This window comes from Corvus hawaiiensis, chromosome 5, assembly GCF_020740725.1.
Source record: "Corvus hawaiiensis isolate bCorHaw1 chromosome 5, bCorHaw1.pri.cur, whole genome shotgun sequence".
In the NCBI taxonomy this organism is placed as follows: domain Eukaryota; kingdom Metazoa; phylum Chordata; class Aves; order Passeriformes; family Corvidae; genus Corvus; species Corvus hawaiiensis.
Genome location: NC_063217.1, coordinates 15,688,268 through 15,709,925, shown reverse-complemented (window position 1 = coordinate 15,709,925; position 21,658 = coordinate 15,688,268). Strand labels below are relative to the sequence as shown.

The 21,658-nt window shown below is 37.3% G+C and overlaps 1 protein-coding gene across 6 annotated transcripts in view; it reads right to left on the bottom strand.

Annotated features, from left to right (window-relative positions):
• The window catches only part of LOC125326126 (complement C1q tumor necrosis factor-related protein 7), a 118,042-nt gene that overhangs the window by 6,678 nt on the left and 89,706 nt on the right, over positions 1-21,658 (bottom strand). For 4 of the 6 annotated variants that reach the window (XM_048303982.1, XM_048303983.1, XM_048303985.1 and 1 more), the window contains 14 exons: positions 19,762-19,900; positions 18,719-18,922; positions 15,265-15,357; positions 13,370-13,461; positions 12,083-12,097; positions 11,476-11,643; positions 10,012-10,117; positions 8,536-8,645; positions 8,320-8,416; positions 6,969-7,067; positions 4,228-4,404; positions 3,424-3,444; positions 2,134-2,337; positions 592-681 (listed from right to left, as the gene is read on the bottom strand). In XM_048303982.1, coding sequence (XP_048159939.1) covers positions 592-681; positions 2,134-2,337; positions 3,424-3,444; positions 4,228-4,404; positions 6,969-7,067; positions 8,320-8,416; positions 8,536-8,645; positions 10,012-10,117; positions 11,476-11,643; positions 12,083-12,097; positions 13,370-13,461; positions 15,265-15,357; positions 18,719-18,922; positions 19,762-19,900 — 1,615 coding nt within the window. The remainder of the gene's footprint in view (positions 1-591; positions 682-2,133; positions 2,338-3,423; positions 3,445-4,227; positions 4,405-6,968; positions 7,068-8,319; positions 8,417-8,535; positions 8,646-10,011; positions 10,118-11,475; positions 11,644-12,082; positions 12,098-13,369; positions 13,462-15,264; positions 15,358-18,718; positions 18,923-19,761; positions 19,901-21,658) is intronic. The other 2 variants (XM_048303980.1, XM_048303981.1) reach the window with 2 other exon arrangements.

The window sequence follows — 21,658 nt, the reverse complement described above, 5'->3', positions numbered from 1 at the left end:
ATTTTATTACAAGAACCAGGGTCTTTGTCTTTTTTAGAAAGACAATTTTTCAGGAAAGTTCTGAGATGATAAAAACTTCAACTGTGATCAACAATGTCTGCTGTTATTCTCTAAATGACAGGATTTATGTGACAGAGAAGGCTAAATATCCCATTATTGCTGACACTACATGCAATGTCTTTTTTGCAGTTCCTTGGAATGACAATGATCCATTTTAAGTCTAGTTGTAAAGTCTCCATCAGTCAGCATCCCTTCACTTGCACATGACTATGACATTAGGGACTGGTTTATAACGGAAAAAACGGGAGATGCTTTAAAGCCCTAAGGTATTCTTAGCTACTTTCAACCTATCAAAGATAAAATTTTTGGCTCAGATCAGAATGAGCAACTTTTTTCACGCTTTGGTCCTTATTCTTTGAAATAAAGGTCTCAAAGAAAAATAATCCTCACAATAACAGAATCACAGAATAATTTAGGTCTGAAGGGACCTCAAGAGCTAATCTACTACAACCTCCCCCCAAAAACAGTGGCCACTAGGATGCTACATCACATACAAGAGGATAAAGAACTTCTGTTTAATGCGTTGCTTACATCTGATGTACTCCATAAATCACAAATTCCAGCAAATGACACACTATCTGGCAAAAAAGGAATCAAAGCAACATATCGAGCCACCAGTTCCTGCAAGAAAACAAAACAGAGCAAGTCATCCTTTAATTCATAATATTCTGGTGTTATTATACTAGATGTGAAGAATATTGCTGTTTCCACTCAATAACAAAACACTGAATAACCTCATTACAGTAGCAGTTAGCTGTCAGAGACTGAAATATTATATTTTATGACTTAAACATTTTCTTAAAGGACTTTTAAAACTGTATTACAAAAGCTGCAAAGAAGACTACCACACCCTGACTGAGGCCTTACACTGCTCACTGATGAAGATAAGATAAAGTAACAGGGGCTGGGGACATTCACAAAGCACAGGCTTAACACCTCCAAGGTGGAGACCACAGCCCCAGGGCTATCAGCTGCCAGGCTTGCACAGACCCTCCACCAAAGGGTGGGAGGAGGAGAGGCTTTGGGTATCTGGGAAAAGCCTCTGGTGCAGTGACCGCCCATCCTCCCCTGTGCAGGGGAGCCCAGCTGAGGGGTCCTCACCGGGGGGGGGGGGAAGCTTATCCACAGCAGAAGGGGGTGACATGGCCCATCACAGGGGCCCCCCTCAAAGGGGTCCCCAGACCCTGCACCAGAGCACCAGAGATGATGCAACAGACCCTCAGTGTTGCAAGGGACAGTGTCAAGCCAGCCCCTGCAAGAGGAGGCACGTGGGTGTTCCCACCTGGCCCAAAGTGTACATTAATCCACGGGATTCTGCACTCTTTGGCGTGTGGTGTGCTGGCGTGTGGCGGCGTGGCGGAGCCTGTGGCGGTGTGGCCACGGCAGCGACGGGGGACCCTCACCCCAGCAGAGCAGATGGAGGGGAGCAACGAGACATTGCTGGGACCCTTGGATGGGTGATGTGCTTCCACCTAACCCCTGTCACCTCTCCCTGTCCCCCCATCCCAGATGCACACTTCTTTCTTCCATTTCTTTCTCTCTTTCTTTTCTCTTCCCTTCTCTTTGCCTCTTATACTATTAAATAAAATACATCCATTTTTTGGCATCAACATCTAACCTCGTTTGGTTTTAATCTCATTTCTGGGAATATTTTGAACCTTCTAAGTTCTTTCCGGTTTATGCACAGAGACTTAGCTTTCTTTGCTTTTCTGGGTTTAAACTGGATCGTAACATTAGCTCATTTTAGAACTTGTATCAAAGACTGATATGATTTACTGCCATTGAGGTTTGGCATAATTCTTTGTCTTTTAAAGGACAATACTCATTAATATATTTACTTTTTTCCCCTGAGAAGACAAATAATATTTTACAGTATCATTACAGTTGGATTTACCGTGTATTACACATAGTCACTCTACTTTATTTTGTACTGTAGTTTTTCCTTTGCAAAAGGTGTAGCTGTACAGGAGAGACACAAAGCTGGGATTTGCTTATGTGCACATGCACAGGCAAACAAACAAACATCTTGAAAGCTGTATCCCAGAGACTTTACAAGCTTTTCTCAGTACTTACTGCTGCTGTTTGAGATCTATTTGGGATGGCATCAAGAAGCTCCTGTGGTGGATTCAGAGGTTTGATATATCTGGTAATAAAAACTGTTTTCCCATCAAGGTCAATTACAGTTGTTAGGCACTGGCGGGTTGGAAACTTTGATGTACATTCAGCTTCATATTTTTCTGCTGCCTGGAGCAGTTTCTCATCTTCTTGGGTATCAAACTTCAAAAGACAGTAGAATTTATACAAAAGCGGTTTTATTTATAGTTTGGACTTAAGCGTTTACTATATTTGGCCATATTTCACCACTTAGAGGACAATAAAAAGAGTGTTAAATTCTTTCCTAATAGCATTTTTAACTTGCCTTGTAGTAAAAAGTTTTACTTACAGACATGTAAGAAAGGTCAAGGCAATGGAAAATCACGTAATTTGCATTTACTTATGAGTGCCCATAATGATCTATATGTATAAGCTGGCTTTATTAAAGCACTGAAAAATGCAGTGAAAGTTATGGCCAAGTAACACTGTGGGGATAAGGATGTAACACCACATATTAAGTCAAAAGGAAACAATTATGGTTAGGTACTAATCGTATGTGCTATTCCCATAGCACTCCATTAAAACCACAATTGACATCATGCATAAAATCCCAGTGATTATTATATAAATAATACTGCAACAACTCTGCTCAATGCCAAAATATTTGCAGAGAAGGTTCAAGTGATTTTCAGATGAATCCTTTTAATTCAGAAGTGTCTAAAATTTCCACATTTTTTAAATGAGATTTTTCAGAAGCAAGTGTAGGACTCAAAAGCACATATTAATTATATAACAATGACAATTATTTTGTCATGTTACCTTTAAAAGATGTCATCTTTTAAAGGTATTAGGATTGGTCAAAATTATCTACTTAGAATTCCTTGTATACTTCTAGTGGTGCAGACAATTAAAGTTCATCCTTCATAATATTTTTGTTTAAAATAAGCCACTTTTGTCATTTGTTACTCTTCTCAAACTAACCTGAGGTGGAACAGCTGGGCACTGGCCTGCAGCTAGACCTCCAAGATAGCAGAGAAGGCACACAGTGGTGATTCTTCTCAACCACAATTAACAGCAGAAAAGTACAGCCTCTGGCACATTATAAATTTAAATACAGCAATTTACTGCAAGTATTACTGGCAAATAAACAATTACTATGTCACGGTCAAGTAACACAAACTGCAAAAAGGTTGCTGAATGGCACAACCCCAAGCTAAATCTTAACCTGGGAACAACACGAATATCTCAACTGATTTGTTAATATTGTACCTTCTTAAGCATTTCATTCATCTATATAGAGGTTCAGGAAGGACAGCAGAAAAGAGAGGAAAAATAAGTAAAGAAACAAAAAAGATATAATAAAATTAAAGTAAAATTATGCTTAGCATCCTAAAACACTACACAAGCATTTCAAATTATCTGCAGGCCAGGAATAGGAAGAAAGGATGGCAAATTATTTAGTTAGTTATTTTCATTTTACGGCAAACGCTTTCTATAATAAGTGCATGTGTTGCATCTGGAGAGCTGCAGCAAAGAATTGTAACAACTATTGTTGTTAGTCTGTGGCACTTCTGGTTTACTAATGAAACTGAAAAAAATAGCAGCTGCTGTTTAAAAATTATCTTCAAGATCTGGAGGCATGCGTGAAGCCATAAATAATAAATGCTCATTTGAACAGTATAAACACAGAAGCAAGAAAATACTCTTTGCACCTGCCATCTCCTTTTTGTTCACTGTTCACAAATACTCACATGAATGCTTTGCTGTTTACAAAAGTACAGGGAAAAACTACCTGCTCACAGATATGAATGCAAATTTGCTTTCTCTTAAAATTAAAATTAGATACTGAGCAAAGTTATTTCTCATGCATTAAGTGCACATCTCACTTAATGGTGCATCTAATTAAATTGAACTGAGATAAAAAATCTGAAATAAACCACTCCGAATTTGTATGAAGGTCCTGTACTTGCATTCATCTGCTTTGGTACTCTAAGGAGACATATTAATATGCATCTCAAGAACTGCACCACTGGAAACAATGAGCAAGAGTATGATGAATTACTGATTAGTTACCTTCTCTCTGACAGACTCTCCGGGGATGAGCTGTGGTTCAGTGGTAATAAACAGTGTTATATATGAGCCCTCGCTCAGATTTTGCACAGAATCATAACCTCTCTCCATTCCCAGGTTCTTTTCTTTGCTGTAGCCAAGGAGGACTGGAGGAATATTGACCTTAAATGTACCATCAATCTACAATAGATATAGAGAAATATTTCTCATTAAAAGCAGAAGTTCCCTCTCACATAAATTTGCTACTTGTGTCCACATATTTTCTTCTTTTGATTGTTATTTTAAGCTACAAAATAATAAAATGAGAGAATATGATATTTATGTTGATTAACTGTGGGGAAAACACGAGATATCATATTGTTAAATATATTAATCACAACTTGATTTCAGCCTCTCTTGCATATTATGAACACCAATATTCAATAAAATGGAAATCATATACACTAGTTCACAGAGAAAGAAAAGAGTGCCAGCCTTTCACTATTTTTCTTTCAAACAGCAAACTCTACATAGCTCTATTTACCTGGAAAAATGAAAAATTGGCAAAATACGGGTTGCAGGACTGTGCTTCTCAAGGCAGGAGCAGACCAAGGGGTCTTTGCCTATGAGTGACATGGGAATGATTTCCAGCATCTCAGTGATGGAACCCCCTTCCATGCAGAACCTACTGATGCTTCTTGGGTGGAACTGGAACTGGGCCCATTTTTCAAGCTTCCCCACGGAAGTACCCTGACAGACTCACCAGCCCTTTGCAGCTCCCCCTGCCACCACAAACAGAGAATAAGGTCTTTCTGAAGGGCTGGGTGAGACAAGAGATGGCAGGCTGCACACTTGCTTGGGCAGGTTTCAACAGTGAAGGTACCCAGTTTTAGGAGAAAAAAATTAAGCTCCTGATTCAGACACAGTTAAGGCAACTGCCACCAGAAAGGGTATCTTCAGTGGATGTGGAAAATGAACAGATGACTCACTGGCATGGCTCATCAAACATTTAAGAACAAAATTAAGTTTTGATGAGGAGAAAACTAAATATATCACTCAAAATTTCTGCTGCAGTAATTAGAACAGGATGATAAAATGCTTCATTTGCTACTGAAATTTAATTGCTAGATGCACCTTGATACAACCACTGTGCTGATCAGGCTTTTTCAAATTCCATATGAAATCCTGTTCAAGTGCAAAGAATCTCTACTGCTGGAAAGATCTATACAAGCACTCACACTATGCTTAGGCAATCACAAACTCCAACACCTCCTCAAAGGAGTCAGAAATGTATCTAACAGGAATTCTGGAGCTACTCTGGTTCTACAACAGAAAGACCAAGAAGAAGTATGAAGAACAGAGGCTGACATCAGTATGGGAAATCCTTAGAGATGGATTGTGGATGGTGGTTGTGTCCTTCAATACGTATTGGTAAGCAGTCTGTTAAAATGTTAAGTCTGCCCATTAAATCTCACACTTCTCAGGTGAATTTCATTCATTCAACATGGAACAATTCCCTAAAAATGAGCATCGGATCTTGTTGTTTCTTGTTTGTTGACCTATAGCAATGGTGGTCACATTACGTGACATTGTCTGCACAGGATGGCCAAGGACTCATGAAAAGAAGGTCAGACCTTACTACTTACACCTTCTTTAAAATCAGTGTAAGCTTCATTATATGGGGAACCACAACCCTCAAAGAGATAAATTAACTGATTAACCTCCCAAGCTGAAGACAGCATATTATTAATGATCTAGCAGAAACAAGTGGACTAAGCCTGGTTAGACATACACTGTCCAAAATTCCTCAGCAATGAAAAGAATCCCATGCTTTCCTGAATCCCACGACAATTACTTTCTGTTACGCCTTGCAGACAGCCCAAGAAAACCACTTTGATCACCAAGCACTGCACTTAAATTAAATGAGACTCCTCTAGATTTACCCTCCACCCAAAGAATCTGGGAGGCTCTTGAAGTCCTTAAGGTTCTGAGAAGTGCCCCATACAGCCAGAAAAGAGCAAATGAATGTGTTGTTAGGAATGCAACTGATGTCTCAGTTTCTTACTTCATGAAGATTCTGACTTTTGTGAGAAGATGATTTGATCTACACATAAAAGCACCTGCCACGCAGAGGAAGTCCCACAGCACTATTACAATGGAATAGGACTATCAATGGAAAGAATTAGTTTCCTTATACTAAGTCCAGGATGAGCGGCTGGACAAAAAAAGTCTTTCCTCTGTGAAGAAGTGCATGTTTTACTATTACTCCCATGACTAACTCTTGCTATTTCTTGAAGAAAGCTTCCCTTTAAAAGTTCTAAAAATAGAAGAAAGAAGGGATTGGGAGAGGCAAAGGTGAAAATCTGGTGATTCATGAGAAGTGTGGAAAAAAATGTTTGGTCAGATTTCCTCACCTACCTAGGTGATTCTATTCCTAGTTCATCTATCAGAGTTGTGCAGTACTAGAGACCTCAAAAGCCACTGCGTCTTAAAAATCTGTGCTTTTAACCTTGCTACTGAAGGAAGCCAGGCTGCACTGTCACTGTTGAGTACATTTTGTTTATCCCTTCTCCCTTCAAAACCTTGAACTTACTGGCAAATACTCACCAAATCTGTCCAAAAAATCCCAGTGGTTTCAAAGACATCTTCAAACAATTCCATAAAAATAAACTAACAATTACAAAGAATATAATTAAATCTGACATTCCATTTCCAGCCCTTTTCCATTCTCAGTTCTGTATTTTACTTCAAGTAAAATCACTTACCCTTGCTTGAAAATATATGGTAGTAAATGGAATCTTAACACATCCCAGCCAGTGTCTCTCAATACGAGTGTGGATTTCACTTCCTCTTTCACGATCATCCTATTAAAAAGTTGCCCAACATAACACTTTGTAAGACAGCTTCACTTCCTTTAATTCAATCAACAATTTAATCAAGGCATTAATAAAAATTCTGTATTAAAAATTTTCTGTAAGTATCAGTTCCATTATTAGTGCAGCAGAATTATTCTGCACACCTTTCAGGCACACCAGATGCTGAAAACATAAGCACATCACAGTCCATGATACAATGTGCTTGCACTTGAGGGTTCAAGTCCTCTATAACCTGTGATAGAGAACTTAAAAAGTCTGGCAAGGAGTCCACAAGAGTCTTCTCAGACAAAGTAAATGAAGCTCTGGTCTTCTAATGCAGTATTTTACTTGTATTTAGTAAAGCTTTTTGAAGTTAAAATGGTATGAAAATCTAACTAAACCCTGTGAAATGGAAAAACTGTTTTCATGTGTACTGCCTATCAGAGATTTCCAAATCTTGTATGATCAGCCCAGAACTTATTTTAAGAAAAAAATCTCTAGAATGACATCCAAATTTCAAGAGTGTAGCTTTCTTCCTTCTGCTTCATCAAGTATCATTTCAGTTTTGAGGACAGAATTCTGTTCTCAGTGAAGTGTGTGCATTATTTATTTTTGGGTTATGTTTTCAAGATTTTTGAGTGCTGCTATTTTTGTATATGCTGAATTGACTAGGAAAGCTTTGATTGGATTCAACAGGGGAAGGAGTTATGCCCACACTGAGAGCTTACAAAAATTTCTTGTTACTAGTACTTGCAATTTTTGTCTCATTCGAATCAATTAATGCATACAACCAATAGACGGTTTGGGGTTTTTTTATTATTTCACCAAAGAGCTTGTAAAACAAGATGAGACAAAGTGTAACAAAATAGTAAAAAATACAAGAACTGGATCACTCATATGGAATGAAGTAAAAAGTTCTGATTAAGGTTAAGAACAGAATTCAGATTACAATTCATGATGCCTCTCAATTTTAGGATCGCCAATTCCATTAAATATCAGTAAAGCATACTACATACATGTGTTCAACTCTAGCAGCATTTTACGTGGTACAAGCTGAATTTGTACAAAGGTTAGCACTGTAAAAATTTCTCCCTCTACAACCTTGCAGTATTGACTAGATATAAAATCATAAGGAATGATAAAAGAGAGAAGAGAGAAGGACAAGAGGGGGAAAGTTATTACATGGAAAAGTCTTGTTCTGTCAACTTCAAAAAGCTCACAATATTCTGTAATGTACAGTGTCCTTCAATTATGAACTCACCTCTACAGCATCATGAAGTACTTCATCAAAAACATTAATGAAGACTTCGTCTTTTACCGACTGCAAACTGTGGGTGCTGTAGTCACCATCAGGAGCTCTGAAGAGGTTAAAGAAATCAAAAAAGTGATTTGAACAGTACAGGAAAATGTGGATAAATTTGCATGCTCAAATTAAGTTATTATTAATCAGAAATAATTTGGTTTCATTTTGCCATACCTAAATGGAAGCTCAAGTTCCTCATTCCAGCTGGGGCTTGGACCTTCTGCTGTTGTTGTCCGGCAGACTGTTCGCTGAAAAGAAACTTCTACAAAAGGACGGACCAAAACCTATAAACAGGTATCGAAACAAAGGAAACAGACCTCTGTGGAAATTCATAAGAGCACATTAAATTACACATTTAATGTATTTAGAAAAATATAATTTCTGGTGATGAGGCTGGTCCAGCCCAGATATAACTTTATACACCTTAAATATTGCATTTCATGGGCTTCTAAGCATTTATGAAGCTTTTAAAAATATTTTATACACTACCATTTCCAAAAGTTTATGTGTACTCAGAATACTTGACGTATTTATATGCACTGACAAAACCACATTTTCTCCTGAGAATGAAAAAGCCACAGGCTATCTAATCAAGGAAAGTAACTGAAAAAGAACATGTGATCCAGCCACCAGTGGAAAAAAGCGCACTCGCATCCTCTTATCTGTAATCCAAGAAGCCTACAGCTACAATCCTGGCTGTCCCTGAAACTGGTTCCTATGCCAGATAAGCAACTTCATTTAGACAAAACAAACCCCTAATGTGATTAAAAATGCCTTCATTAACATTCAAATGCATATGCCAGAACCTTTTCTACATTTCAAAAAGCTGTAATTTTGAAGGAAAATCATAAGAAAACGAGGAAAAAACCCTGAAGGTCTTTCATCTTCATTCAGAAGGATGCTGAATTTAGTTCTAAATAGCAAGCAATTGTAGTTTTAGTGTCAGCCATAAGAATGGCTGTGCTGGTTTAGACTATGAGTGTACTGGACCCAAAGTGAAAACAGCCAGCAGCCAACATATACAGAAGAACTGAGCAAGCATAGATGATATTTTCTCCTATTACTCTCCCAGACCTCAAACATTTTCAGATGAAAGACTTTTCTAAGTTTGTAATGATTTTTCTATTAAGTAACTCCCAATGGATCACTCTTCCAAATACTTGTTTAATACCCACTTCAGCACAAACAAACCTCTTTCATCCGCAATACATGTAAGCAAGTTCTCTGGGCACCAACCAGCTGCTGAATGAAGAACCACAACCTTCTTTTGAAGCTTGGTTTTGAATCTAACTCCTACCAGCTTCCTTTGCCCATCACTCACATTTGTACTTGTAGTGCCAGGAAGTAGTCAATCCCTATCCAGTGTCTACATGATTTGTGATTTTGTGACTTTCTACCATATTCCTTCTCCTCCACTTGCAGTTACGGGTGTTCTGGCTGAAAGCCCCACTATTTTTCACTGGGCAGTAGCTGTTCCATGTATCTGACATCACCTTCTCTGAACCTTTTGCAGCTTTACTCTCTTTTTGGAGATCAGGGAGTGGGCAAGGCAACCTTGCCAATAAGGTATGTTTCTGAGGGTGAATGCTACTGTCTGTGGAAAAGAGGAATGCTCACAGCTTCACAGAAAATGTCCATTTTGTAATATACCTGGTTGAATGCCCAATCTGGGCTATTAGGTGGGCTTTGAGCTGACGGAGAGGCTGCAAACATCTCGTTAAAGGACCTTGAAGATTTCGATGGCTGTTGAAGTTTGCTGCACGAGGAAACAGACAACAACCAGGGAAGACAGAAAATTCATTACAAAATATGAATCCCTCACATTCTCTAATAGCCATACAGAATTCTGGAAATACTCCCGATGGTTTTGTTACAATTTTAAGCTTTGGAAGATATTTATTTGATCAAATAACACAAATAAAATGCCAGAAAGGGCTACCGAGTATATACTTCTTACAAGCCTCGTTGCAGAAGAGTACTTTGTGCCCGGAGGCTCTCTTTTCTGAAGAGCTTATCAACTGCAGACTTTTTTTTGCCTACCCCACACAATCTCTTTGAGCTACAGGTTTTTAAGTTCAAGTAGCTGAATCCCTGCAGAATTTGTGAACAGTGTAGATCTCATGGTATTCAGGCACAGCCTCTATGGCAAAAAAGAATCCATATGAATACTACAGTTTTGTCGACCCATGTGTGAAGTAAAAGAAAATAAATGTTAAAACATTTATTTTTATAGTACATCCACATAACTTTTTTTGTGATAACATCACATTACAGACTATAAAAGAGTAACTATTCATGTAGAAGCAGCTTGAATTTTTAATCTTCTTTTTCCTGTCAGTGAATTGCTTTTCTCAGTATCAACTTATTAACAGGAGCAACAGAACCTGTAATACAGTAAGAGATAGAACAGCTGATGATGCTAAATTCTGTAACTGGCCAGCTTGGAAATACCTCTGAATTAAATGCAAGGTGTATTCATTTGAGGGGAGAGAGAGAGAACACTGCACTAATAATTGCTTCTGGAACTGAAACAGACTGTTCAGTGTCTCTACATGACCCACCATCATGCAGTGCAGGCATTGTCTTAATGTGCCTGAATGGAAAGGCCACCTTTAAAATTAGAGCCACATTAGGCTCGGACTATTAACTTAAATAGTTCATCAAGAAGAAGACCAACATGCTACACTCAGGAGGAAAATACAGTATCCCACAATGAAGAACTGGATTTTTTAATATTTGGTTTTGGTATTTAATTAAGATACTATGAAATAAAATTTCCCTGAGTTTTATCAAGAGGCTAGCTGAAGGTATAATTCATCTGATATTACCAGGGTTACAATGCTGTCAAAGCTGTAACTTATCTTTCAGACAGTTTCTGGTAAAACATGTCTTGAATTTCACAGCTACTGAAAAACTATTATATTAATCTACAAACTCACAAAATATCAGTTCTTTATCATCATTAATAAAAAGATAAATGTATATACGTATGTTTTTATTATGAGAATCAAAACAACACACATGGCTGCATTGCAACATCCGTTCCTTCATCCATCCTCAAAACAGCAGAAGACAGAAAATGAATCTGTACTGGAAACAAGCATTTAAACATACCTCATCACTGGTTTTCTCACTGGAATATCATAGGCTCTAATGATGTTCACTAACAGTTTGATGTCTCCATCTGATAAATTCTGTGCTGTGACCTTCTTCCTTTCTTTTCTTCTTGGCCTTAACGGTCGTTTTGGCTCTGCCAGTTTAAAGAGGCTGAGTCCCAAAATACTAATAATCATAAACCAGATATTTAGTCAGTTTTGCATAGAATCCAGCATTCTAGTGTTACCGTGACACATGAAAATTATGCACTAACATAAAAAGGAAATATTTGCTCCTGCTAGTGCCAAACAAAACTCTCTGAAATGTCAAAATGTTGCAATTGTTTAGCACTGCACAATCCAGTTCTGTCTTATATTTCAGGAATTATAACTTCAATGTGCAAAAAAGTTCGGCTATTTTGGGTGTTTTTTCCCCAAAACTGTGTAAGATGCAAACAAGACAATTACACAGCTTCAAGATAGATCTAAACTACAGTGCTGTAAACAAGGGATCTAGGAGATTATGATAACCTCTGTACAGAAGAGGCAAAGCATCTAACTACACAGCTATGTACACTGAACAAGAGGCTACAGAAAAGAAGCAGAATCAATATACCACAACATACCCGGGACCCTCAGAACTTATAACCCAAGGCAAAGCAGAACCAAAGGAAAAAAGAAAACAAATAGGAAAACAAGAAAATGAACATGTACGTTTTGTTTATGCAGATGTGTGTAATGTTTACATCATTGATATCAACTGCAGACATTCAAAAATCACATTTAAAACCTGATAGTCGACGGCATTTCTTCCTTATATATAATAAATCCCTCTCAGTAATTACTTTTAAAATAACACAAAATCATGAGTTACTGAAATATCTCACTAAGTAAATATTAAACAAACCACTGTTTATTTGGAATTCAGTAACCATAAAACTTTGCAAATAGAATCCAATACGAATTAGGATTCATGATGAGAAAATACAAATGAAGCATCTTATTTTAAACAAAAAGCTAATTGTAGTCCTGTTCAGATTTTTCTCTACTGTGATCTGAAAACATCAACTAAAACTAAGCATGAAGTCTTTTGTAAGAGAGCAAGTCTCTGTATCTCCAGCAGATGGGACTGTTTAGATTTATACAGCTGGCTGAAAAACACTTCGACTGTATTACAAGGGTGCTTTGTTTATAGTGAACAGAAGCAACTTCTACATGAAAGAAAAAAATAACTTGCACAACTTGTTTACTTACACAGATTTTAAGTGAGCAGAGTCATCTATGTTGTGATGACTGATACATGTGAAAATCGACAGGTATGGGATTTGAAACAAAAATCCAAAGAAAGTGCTCAAGTAATAAATGAAACAATAATCTTAGAAGAAAAAAGCAGTAATTTCCAAACTCGGTATCTTTTTTGAACATAAACAGCATATGACAACATTCAGCATCAGAAGTACATGGGAAGTAAAATAAAGAAAATGACAGTTAAAACTCTACTGCACATTATTTGCAGGGTATAGGCACTGGCTGTAAGTAGGCATCACCTACAGAACCAGTACTAATGATACTAACTCTGACACTTGCCTGATAATTGGAAATATTCAATCTGGCACCAGCTGGACAATGATCAGCTCATCAGAAATGCATTATATCCTGTTAAATCTTATTTACACACTGTCACTTTATTTCTGTCAAAAGCAGACTTTTACTTAAAAAAGTTTTTACACACTTTGTTTATCAATACATTGTACTGGCACAGGTATACACAGTGATTGGAAGTTTATCTATTATACTAAACACAAAATCACATCAGTTTGTCACAACAACACACTCTGCAAAAGAGAAATAAAAAAAGCTGGTGGTTTTACATTAATTTTTTTATTTGCAAAAAATAAGGATAGCTCTCTTACCCCAGGCTTGGAATCTCCTCTTCATTGACAAGGTCAGAGAGAATGAAATGGTGTTTTGCTATGAGGAAACGGTTGATTACTGATTCTCGAACCTGTGAATGGGGAGGGAGAAGAGACAAAAGTGCATTTCTAATCCAAACCACTGCCAATATTTGCATTCTGTCTGTTAAACACAAACAGAACATCCACATACAAATTCTTCATTTTTCCCAATTCTAAGAGGGTCACAGTTGAAGAAAAAATTCCTTCCCACCAGCCATTTCTTTAGAATGTAAAAGCAGCTCATTTTACCAATATAATGCTTCTCTAGAAACATACTGGCTAGATTCATAGACGAATATATGAAAACATACAATCAAAAAATTATGTCTTCATCTGCTTACAACCTACCATCAGAAACAATTACAACAATAAATGACACTAACAGACATCTTTTCAGTATCTAAATGAAGTTGCAAAAAAGGTTGTAGAGAAATCTATATGGTACCGGTTATGTGGATCAAAGAAATTCTCTGGACTACAGAACTGATGAAGCCTGTATTACAAATACTGTGATTCCAAATAAATGTTTAAAATTCTTAGTTCCTTTCATTTCTTTGCTGAGGTCGTAGAGTGAAGCACAAAGATGAAAGTCTTCCCTCTTCTCCCAACAACTGTGTGGAAGCAGACTGAAAGAATATTGCCTTTGTCCTTTTTTCCTACCACTAATGCTAGTAATGCCTTTATACTCTGTGCTAGTACAACATCAGAAGCGATACACATACAAAGATCACATTTCAGAGTGAACTGAATTTCAGTTCTGATATGAGCAATCTAATTTTCTAGCCCATCTGACAATTTATGAAAGTGAAAAGCTGTTTTAAAAAGGCTACTTGTATTTAATCTATGAAAAGAGGCAAACAAAGGTACTATAATGTATGCTATTCTGTACTACTTCACTACTACTCAGTGTGCTACAAAACCCATATGTTCAATGCCATGCAAAACATACGGGGCTGACAAAGATATGACAGCTTTGTCAAAAATAATTTTTTTATACTATCATACTGAATCTGGACTTTGGCACTTGCCTGGAAGATTTAAACATTTTTTTCTCTATGGTTCTTTCATGAAGTATTCTTTCTAACCAACAATTTGTTTTGTCCTACTTTAATTCAACCTTATCATCATACTTCATGTTTTGCTGGCAGGCTAGAATTTGATACATTTTTTGATATTTACACAACTGGTAAGAAACTGGTAGCCATGTTTTGCACTTGCTACTCTGCCAATCTGAAATTGCAAACTTTTCTTGGTTAGATGATGAATGTTTTCCTTCTTTTTCCCTAAGGATTAAAGAGAATATCATCTTAATGTAATGAAAACTAGAAGAATAAATTAAATCAATGTAAGGGGAAGATGTTACTCTAATACCACAATGAAGGTAAATGTGATGGAAAATATGCCCTCTGCCTCAGGCTGCAGGACAAGACACTGTGTATTACATTAAATGATTTTTAGAAGTGATTCAGGCTGCTTTCATGGAGATAATTAAGTTCTTAGCATCACAGCCTACAACAAGGAAAACAGGGAGGAGAGAGAAATCACTGAATTCCTGGGACTCAACAGTACAAATCTCTGGGACACCGGAGCAAAGAAGAATTTACAGAACTGACAGAAATATCCAGAATGGCTGGTCATTTTGTATATTGCATCTTTCTCAATAGCATTATATAACACAGACCTCCATTTGTTCAGTTACACCAGTTTCAGGCCTAACTTGGAATTTTAAAGATGTCTGTAGGTCGTATTTAGAGATGAATCAGGTTTTAGTATTCATGGAAATAAAGTACCCAAGTACAGAAGCAACATACGGCCTACAGGAATATGGTGGGTCCATATATTTAGCATCTTACCTTCTGTAGGTAGTTGGCAACAACTGCTCTGTGTGCATCTAGGTAATTTTTGCTGTCAATCACATCCCTCTCTTTCACTCTCTTCTCATAGTCCTAAAGATATTTATTACAGTTTGTGATTCAATATATGTTCAGTGCTTTATCACATATAAGAAAAATGCTAAGTATTTCATTAATAATAATGTATGGACCACAGTAAACCACAGCAGATGCGAGAAGTTTGAAAAGCTATTTTTAATGCTAGTTTATACAATATATGCTAAACTTCCATGAATAGAGAAATAGAGACAAGAATTCCATTCAGTTACAAGATTCATGTGGTTTAAATTACAACAAATAACTTGAAGATTTCCCTCTCTTCTTTTAAAGCTGAACTTTGACCTGCTGCTATAAACTGAAATTCCATTTGAACTGGAAGTGGAGTCACTTATTGCAGCTTCAACAGGAAGAGTATTTTATAAGCAGAAATGACGCAGTATTCTTGGAAGATGGTCTGAACTGTGTTTTAATACTAGTAAGTACTTTTCCAAATAATTAGTAACTACTTTTCATAGGGTGTAAAACTCACTTGGTGAGTAGAACTGCACTTGGTTCTTGGGGAGAAGTATGTTGATGGGATATCTCTCAGGGTTGTGGTTACTATTCTGATGGACTACAGGGAAAGCTCTACTTACAGATGCAACTTTTATTCACGAGTTTAGGAAAGTGGCTTATAAATTAAGAAAAGGCTAGAGCTGACACTCAGCTTCCAAGCAAATACCAGAACTTACAAGTCAAGAGGACCTCCCAGGATCTGCAGGTTTAATGGCAGACTGCAAATCACACTGGCTTTAGAACCACAGCTAGTTATGTAAAAGTACTCAGTAAAATTAATCTTCAGGTCTGAGCTCTAACAGTAAGGATGAACAGCTCAATGTCTAGTTAGTGTGCTCTAAATAGCAAAGTGCCCCTGGAATTGATTATAGGCCAGCATTATTCAGTTTCTTCACAAATGACCTGGATGAGGAAACTCAACGCACCGCCAGCAATTTAGCCAAGGATACATGATTAGGAAGAGTGGTTAATATGAGTGACTGAACCACAGTTCAGAGGGCTCTTGCTAACTTAAGACTGTGACAACTGAAGCCTCAATAAAGGCAAAATTCTGTATTGAGGGTGGAATAATTTCATGCACTGGCACAGCCATACAGAAATAAATGTGGGTTTAATGACAACCAAAGACATGTTCTTTTGGCAAAAGGCAAACCATAGGATACATAAGGATCAGTATGTCCTACAGACAAAGGGAAATTAGCAGCCTGACTCCTGTCTCCAGCCTGACACTTGAGGGGACATACATGAAATACTGCAGCCAGTTTGCAGCTGCCGGTTCAAGAGGCAGGTGGAGACACTGGATGGGATCCACTAAAGTGCTACTAAGACAGGCAGAGGCCTACAGAACATGACCTACAAGAAGAGGTTAGAATCTTAGAATAATTTCGGTTTGAAGAGACTACTGGTGGTCATCTGATCCGAACTCTCAGAGTCGGAACAACTCCAATCAGAATGCTCAGGGCCTTGGACAGTTTTATTTTCAGTATCTCTAGAGATGGCAATTCTACAAACTTGATGGACAATACATTCTAGAACTTGAATACCATTCTTTGTGAAAAATGTTTTCATTCTATTTAACTGGAATGTCTCTTAGAGCAACTTGTATCTATCATCATCTCACCTCTAAGATGAATCTCTGTTTTCTCTGCACTGCTGGGTACCTGAAGGATGCAGTAAGAAACCCCCTCAGCCTTGCCTGCTTAGGCAAAAACCACCTTAGTCCTTTCTGCCTCTCCTTGTGGGTCATGTGCTTCAGCCCGGCACATATTCTGGTAGCTCTCTACTGGACTTATTCCAGTATTTCAGAGTCTTTCTTGCACTGGGCAAGGTGTTCAAATTCATCAATCTGGTGAAGAAGAGATTAATGAGCAATGCAGTATCTGCCCACAACTTTTCGAGGGGCAGTTACAAAGAACAAGGTGCCAAAATTGTCTCTCTAGTTCCAGACAGTACAACAAGGGAAAGCAGCCATTAAATACAACTTGGAAGGCTCAGGTTGGATGTGACTTTTTTTTCTTTTTTTGAAAAATCTCTGGAAGGATAGCGAAGCACTCGAACAGGTTATCCTAAAATGCAGTGGAGTCTCCCATTTAGAGGTTTCAAGACTTGGCTAGACAAATAAACAGCTGACCTCATCTAGTGCTGGCAACAGTACCACCACTTCAGTAGAAAGCAGGATCAGATGATCTCCAGACAGTATTTTCCAAATAGTATTTCCATGATTCTACGAATTTACAGACTTTTTTGCCAAATAGCTAGTAAACCAACTAGGAAATACAGTATCACTTGAAACTTAGTTTTGAAGACCACAGCATATAAAATAAACTTGGAATGGGTAATCATGGGTTTATCCAATTTAACCTTAATGGAAAAAAAATCAACAACCCCCATCAAAATAATTCTTCAACTATGGTTTTCAAATTTTGAATGGTAACATGAAATGAATGAAAATAGTCCATAAAATAAACTGGATCAGAAAGGTATACTAAAGATGTGGTACGTCTTTAAATAAAAGATACAAAACTAACCTCAAATGTAAAAATTAATAATATCTATTGCAAAGAGACAGATATGAGTGCATTAATAAATATATTTTTTAAAAACATATCATCCAATAGAAAGGAAGAAAGGAGTTTTTCAAATAAATCTATGTCAGAAGAAGAAGGGATGAGACAGCAGTTGCCAGAATCTGAGATGATTCTGATCCTGCTAAGGCAATGAACACGCTAAAATGCTCCTTAGCTACACGAATTGCTAAGAACAAAAAAATGCATGACTTTACACTAATAACAGAGTTGAGATAAAAATAATTGAAGTATAACCCAAATAAAAAAAAATGCACACATTGCATTTCAATAAGGTAATTAACAGACAGGCAAGGACAGAGTAAGGTAATTGGAGCAACATACTAAAACAGAAATATCTGTAACATAGGCTCTAATGAAACAAAAAAAGGTTTTAATTCTTGTTAGAGTCATTGCTTCTAACAGTCCCCTCAAAAAGAGCTCAAAAGCTAATAAGCCTAAGCCTGAATTATCTCTGAATTACCTTCCTATATCTGAAATCAGTTTTAAAAAAAAAGTCTCTCAACTTTAACGAAAACTATTTTATAACATTTGTGTCTACAGCAGTGTTTCTGTGTTATTTACCTCTTAACACACTGTAGCTGTGGAAATATTGCCCTGGAAGGAAGCTATTTCAACTAGATGAAAATAACACTAGAAAAGACTGAAGGACTGAAATTCTCATTTTTTTCATGTCACCATAGCTTTACATTCTTTAAAGGACCACTTAACGTAACTGCAAGTCGAATATTCTAAGCACTTAAACTAGAAAAGAAGTATTTCAGAAAACATTCTACCTGGAAGATTTTCTCACTGATTTCTCGTTCATGTAAAGGGACTTGCTTATAGTTTCGGAATTCTGTCACCTCCTCGTTTCTGAGCTGCAAGAGTCGGAATCTTTTTGATCTATTAAACTCCTCATCAGAAACAAAATTAAATTCTTGCTGCAACTGTTCCAATCTGAAGAAATCAGGAACATGTGCCTCTCCGCTTGTAGTAATCTAAATTAGTAACAAAAATATTAACCTTTTCATACAGAGTGACAAAAATCTATAAAACAGCTTTTCTAAGTTGTACATGCATATTGCAAGAATGTTCATTTTAAGCAAAAGCAATAAAAATGGATCACACAGACTGAAACATCAAGTATTTTATAGTTGGGTTTTGCTGAGCAAAGTATATGAGATTATATGTTACAGAATACAATAAAATTCTATTTCCTTGTATCATAAACAAAAGATTAGAGAGTATGAAAACTGTAAAATGTCAGAGTAACCTAGGAAGCTGTACTGTAAAGGAGATCCATTTACAGAACTTCAGCTTTGTAAATAGCTATGTAAATTAAACAGCTATGTAAATAAACAGCCATGTAAATTAAGCAGCTATGTAAATAGCTCCTCAATTTGTTGTTTAGAAAAGTTGAAGCTTCTACAACACCCACAATCTCTTTGTGCAATCCTCACTAATGAGCAGCTTTTTATTTAGTACCACACAAGCACACTAGAAATTCCCCTGCACTTTAAGGAAAAAACAAACACAAAATCTGTATTTTGTTTTTAATTTATTACTGATCTGTAGGCACATTCCCTTCTACCTATTTTTTGCCACTAGTGAATGGATTAATAAATCATATTCATTAATATGTAAACAACCCACTACTATATGGATTAATAAATCATATTTTAGTAGATATTTTGCTTCTTAACATTCACACAAGTATGTCCATCACAAATTCAAATGCTGCTACCTCCCTGGCATGCATGCAGATTGCCTGGGGAGATCCTGGTGACCGGGAGTTTAACAGCTGCATTAGCCCTTCACCTCTGTAAACATCACTTACCATGATCAGCTGCATCAGAGCTGCATTGTTTGGGTCATTTGGATCGAGTTTTGCTTCAGCTGCCCACTTAGCTAGTTTCTTCATATCAGTTAAGCCAGATGTACCGATAGATGCAATAGCATCAATATTTTTTAAAGCACTAAAAAGACAGAATTGACAGAACTTACACCTAAACCACATTTGATTTAGCAATCTAAAGAAAGTATTTAAAACAATCTTAGAAAAACCCAAAAAGCTCCCCACAACCTGAATAGTAAATTCCAGTACACAGTTCTTAGTTGTAGCTATGGAACTGAGAGAATGATCAATTGCAAAGTCAAGGTGAAATATGAAGGAGCTGGTGGAAGACAACTTTTATACAAAGTAATAAGGTGCTTATTGACACATTTCTGATACACCTACGCTATTCCACATTGCATACTAGCAAGTAAGAAGATAAACTGCCTCACACTGTGAAAGGTAACATAAAAGTTTTGACAAAGAACTTCTAAAACATACAGTCCTTGCTAGTGCTTATCTTAGCTCCTGTCTTGGACCTGTCTCCTGGATGGTGCTTTCAGACCTGCATTGTAGCCCTCATCTCTGCCCCTCCTTGCTGTTTCTGCATAGACCCTGGGGCCTGAATCATCCTCTCATCATGTCTGGGACCGCTGCCAGCACTCTGCTCTGCCTGTCATGTCCAGACTGCATGGTGGCTGAAGAGGACACTGCCTGTGCTTGGGAAACCCTTGCAGCCTTCTCTCTTGTGATGCAGCACTGCTTATGGTCCTTCCTGTAAGAAGTCCCAAATCTTTATCCTCTGGATGCTCCTGCTCACTTTCTTGTATTCTCAAGAAAGGAAGCATGGTAGGTAGTCTGGAGGCCATTTGTACACTGCCCTGATCACCAGGCTTCTGGCTTCTCACAGAAGCCACCTCTGAAGCCCCCCTGCTACTCAAACCTTGACACGTAAGCCCAAAACACCAGGACAAGTGAGTTATTAGCCAAATACCACAGGAGTGGATGCTGCCCCTTCTCTTGTTAGGGATGCTAGTTTGAGTCTTTGTTCTCTATTTACTTGAGTATTTTCAAGAAACCTTTAAAAACTTACAGATCTGTCTTGTGCTTGGTTAGAATCAGCCAAATATCCAGCAGTTACTGGAGCAGCAGATAAAGCAGTAACATCAAGTTTATCTTTAGGCACCAGTCTTGAACAAATGCCAACCGAATCACAATTGTGCTAAAAAGCTCATGGGTAGCAAAAGCTAACATTAGTCACGAAAATCTGTCTCCAACCTTCCCAACAGACAATGGAAAACCACAGAGAGCTGTTCAACCAGAAGGTGTTTCAGAGAAGAGTATTTCACAGATAACTTCCTTCTGAAAGTCTTCATTTTTCCATTTATTACAGTGATTAGTCTCCAGAGTTTAAAGTTAGCCATTGGGAATGCATCTTTAGATTTTAATCTCAAGTTATTCTAGTCTCACTGAAGTCAGCAGAATACTGGTATGTTGATCAGCAAAGTACTTGAATGGCTGCAGCTTGGTCAACAATAGTAAGAGAGTGATTTGTAAGCCAATGTCTAGCCTCTAAATAAATAAAAAGCTGGCAAACTGATCAGCTGGAAGAAGTATTAATACTTGCTCAATATTAATGAGTATGGGAAAACTCTTAATGGTTTACAGTGAAGGTACCTAAGGACATTACAAAAGCAGCCTTTATGTATCATCTCCTTGACTTTATGGAATTATACAAAAGCAACAGAATGGACAAATAATCTACAATAACCAACTTTCAGCCTCAGGGCAAATTATATAGCTTCTCCAAATGCACTCCAGATAAGAAAGAGCTGGAGTTTCTGCTCTTAGCAAAATGATTACAGGAAGGTTCCTTAACAATATATTCACTTTCTATTAG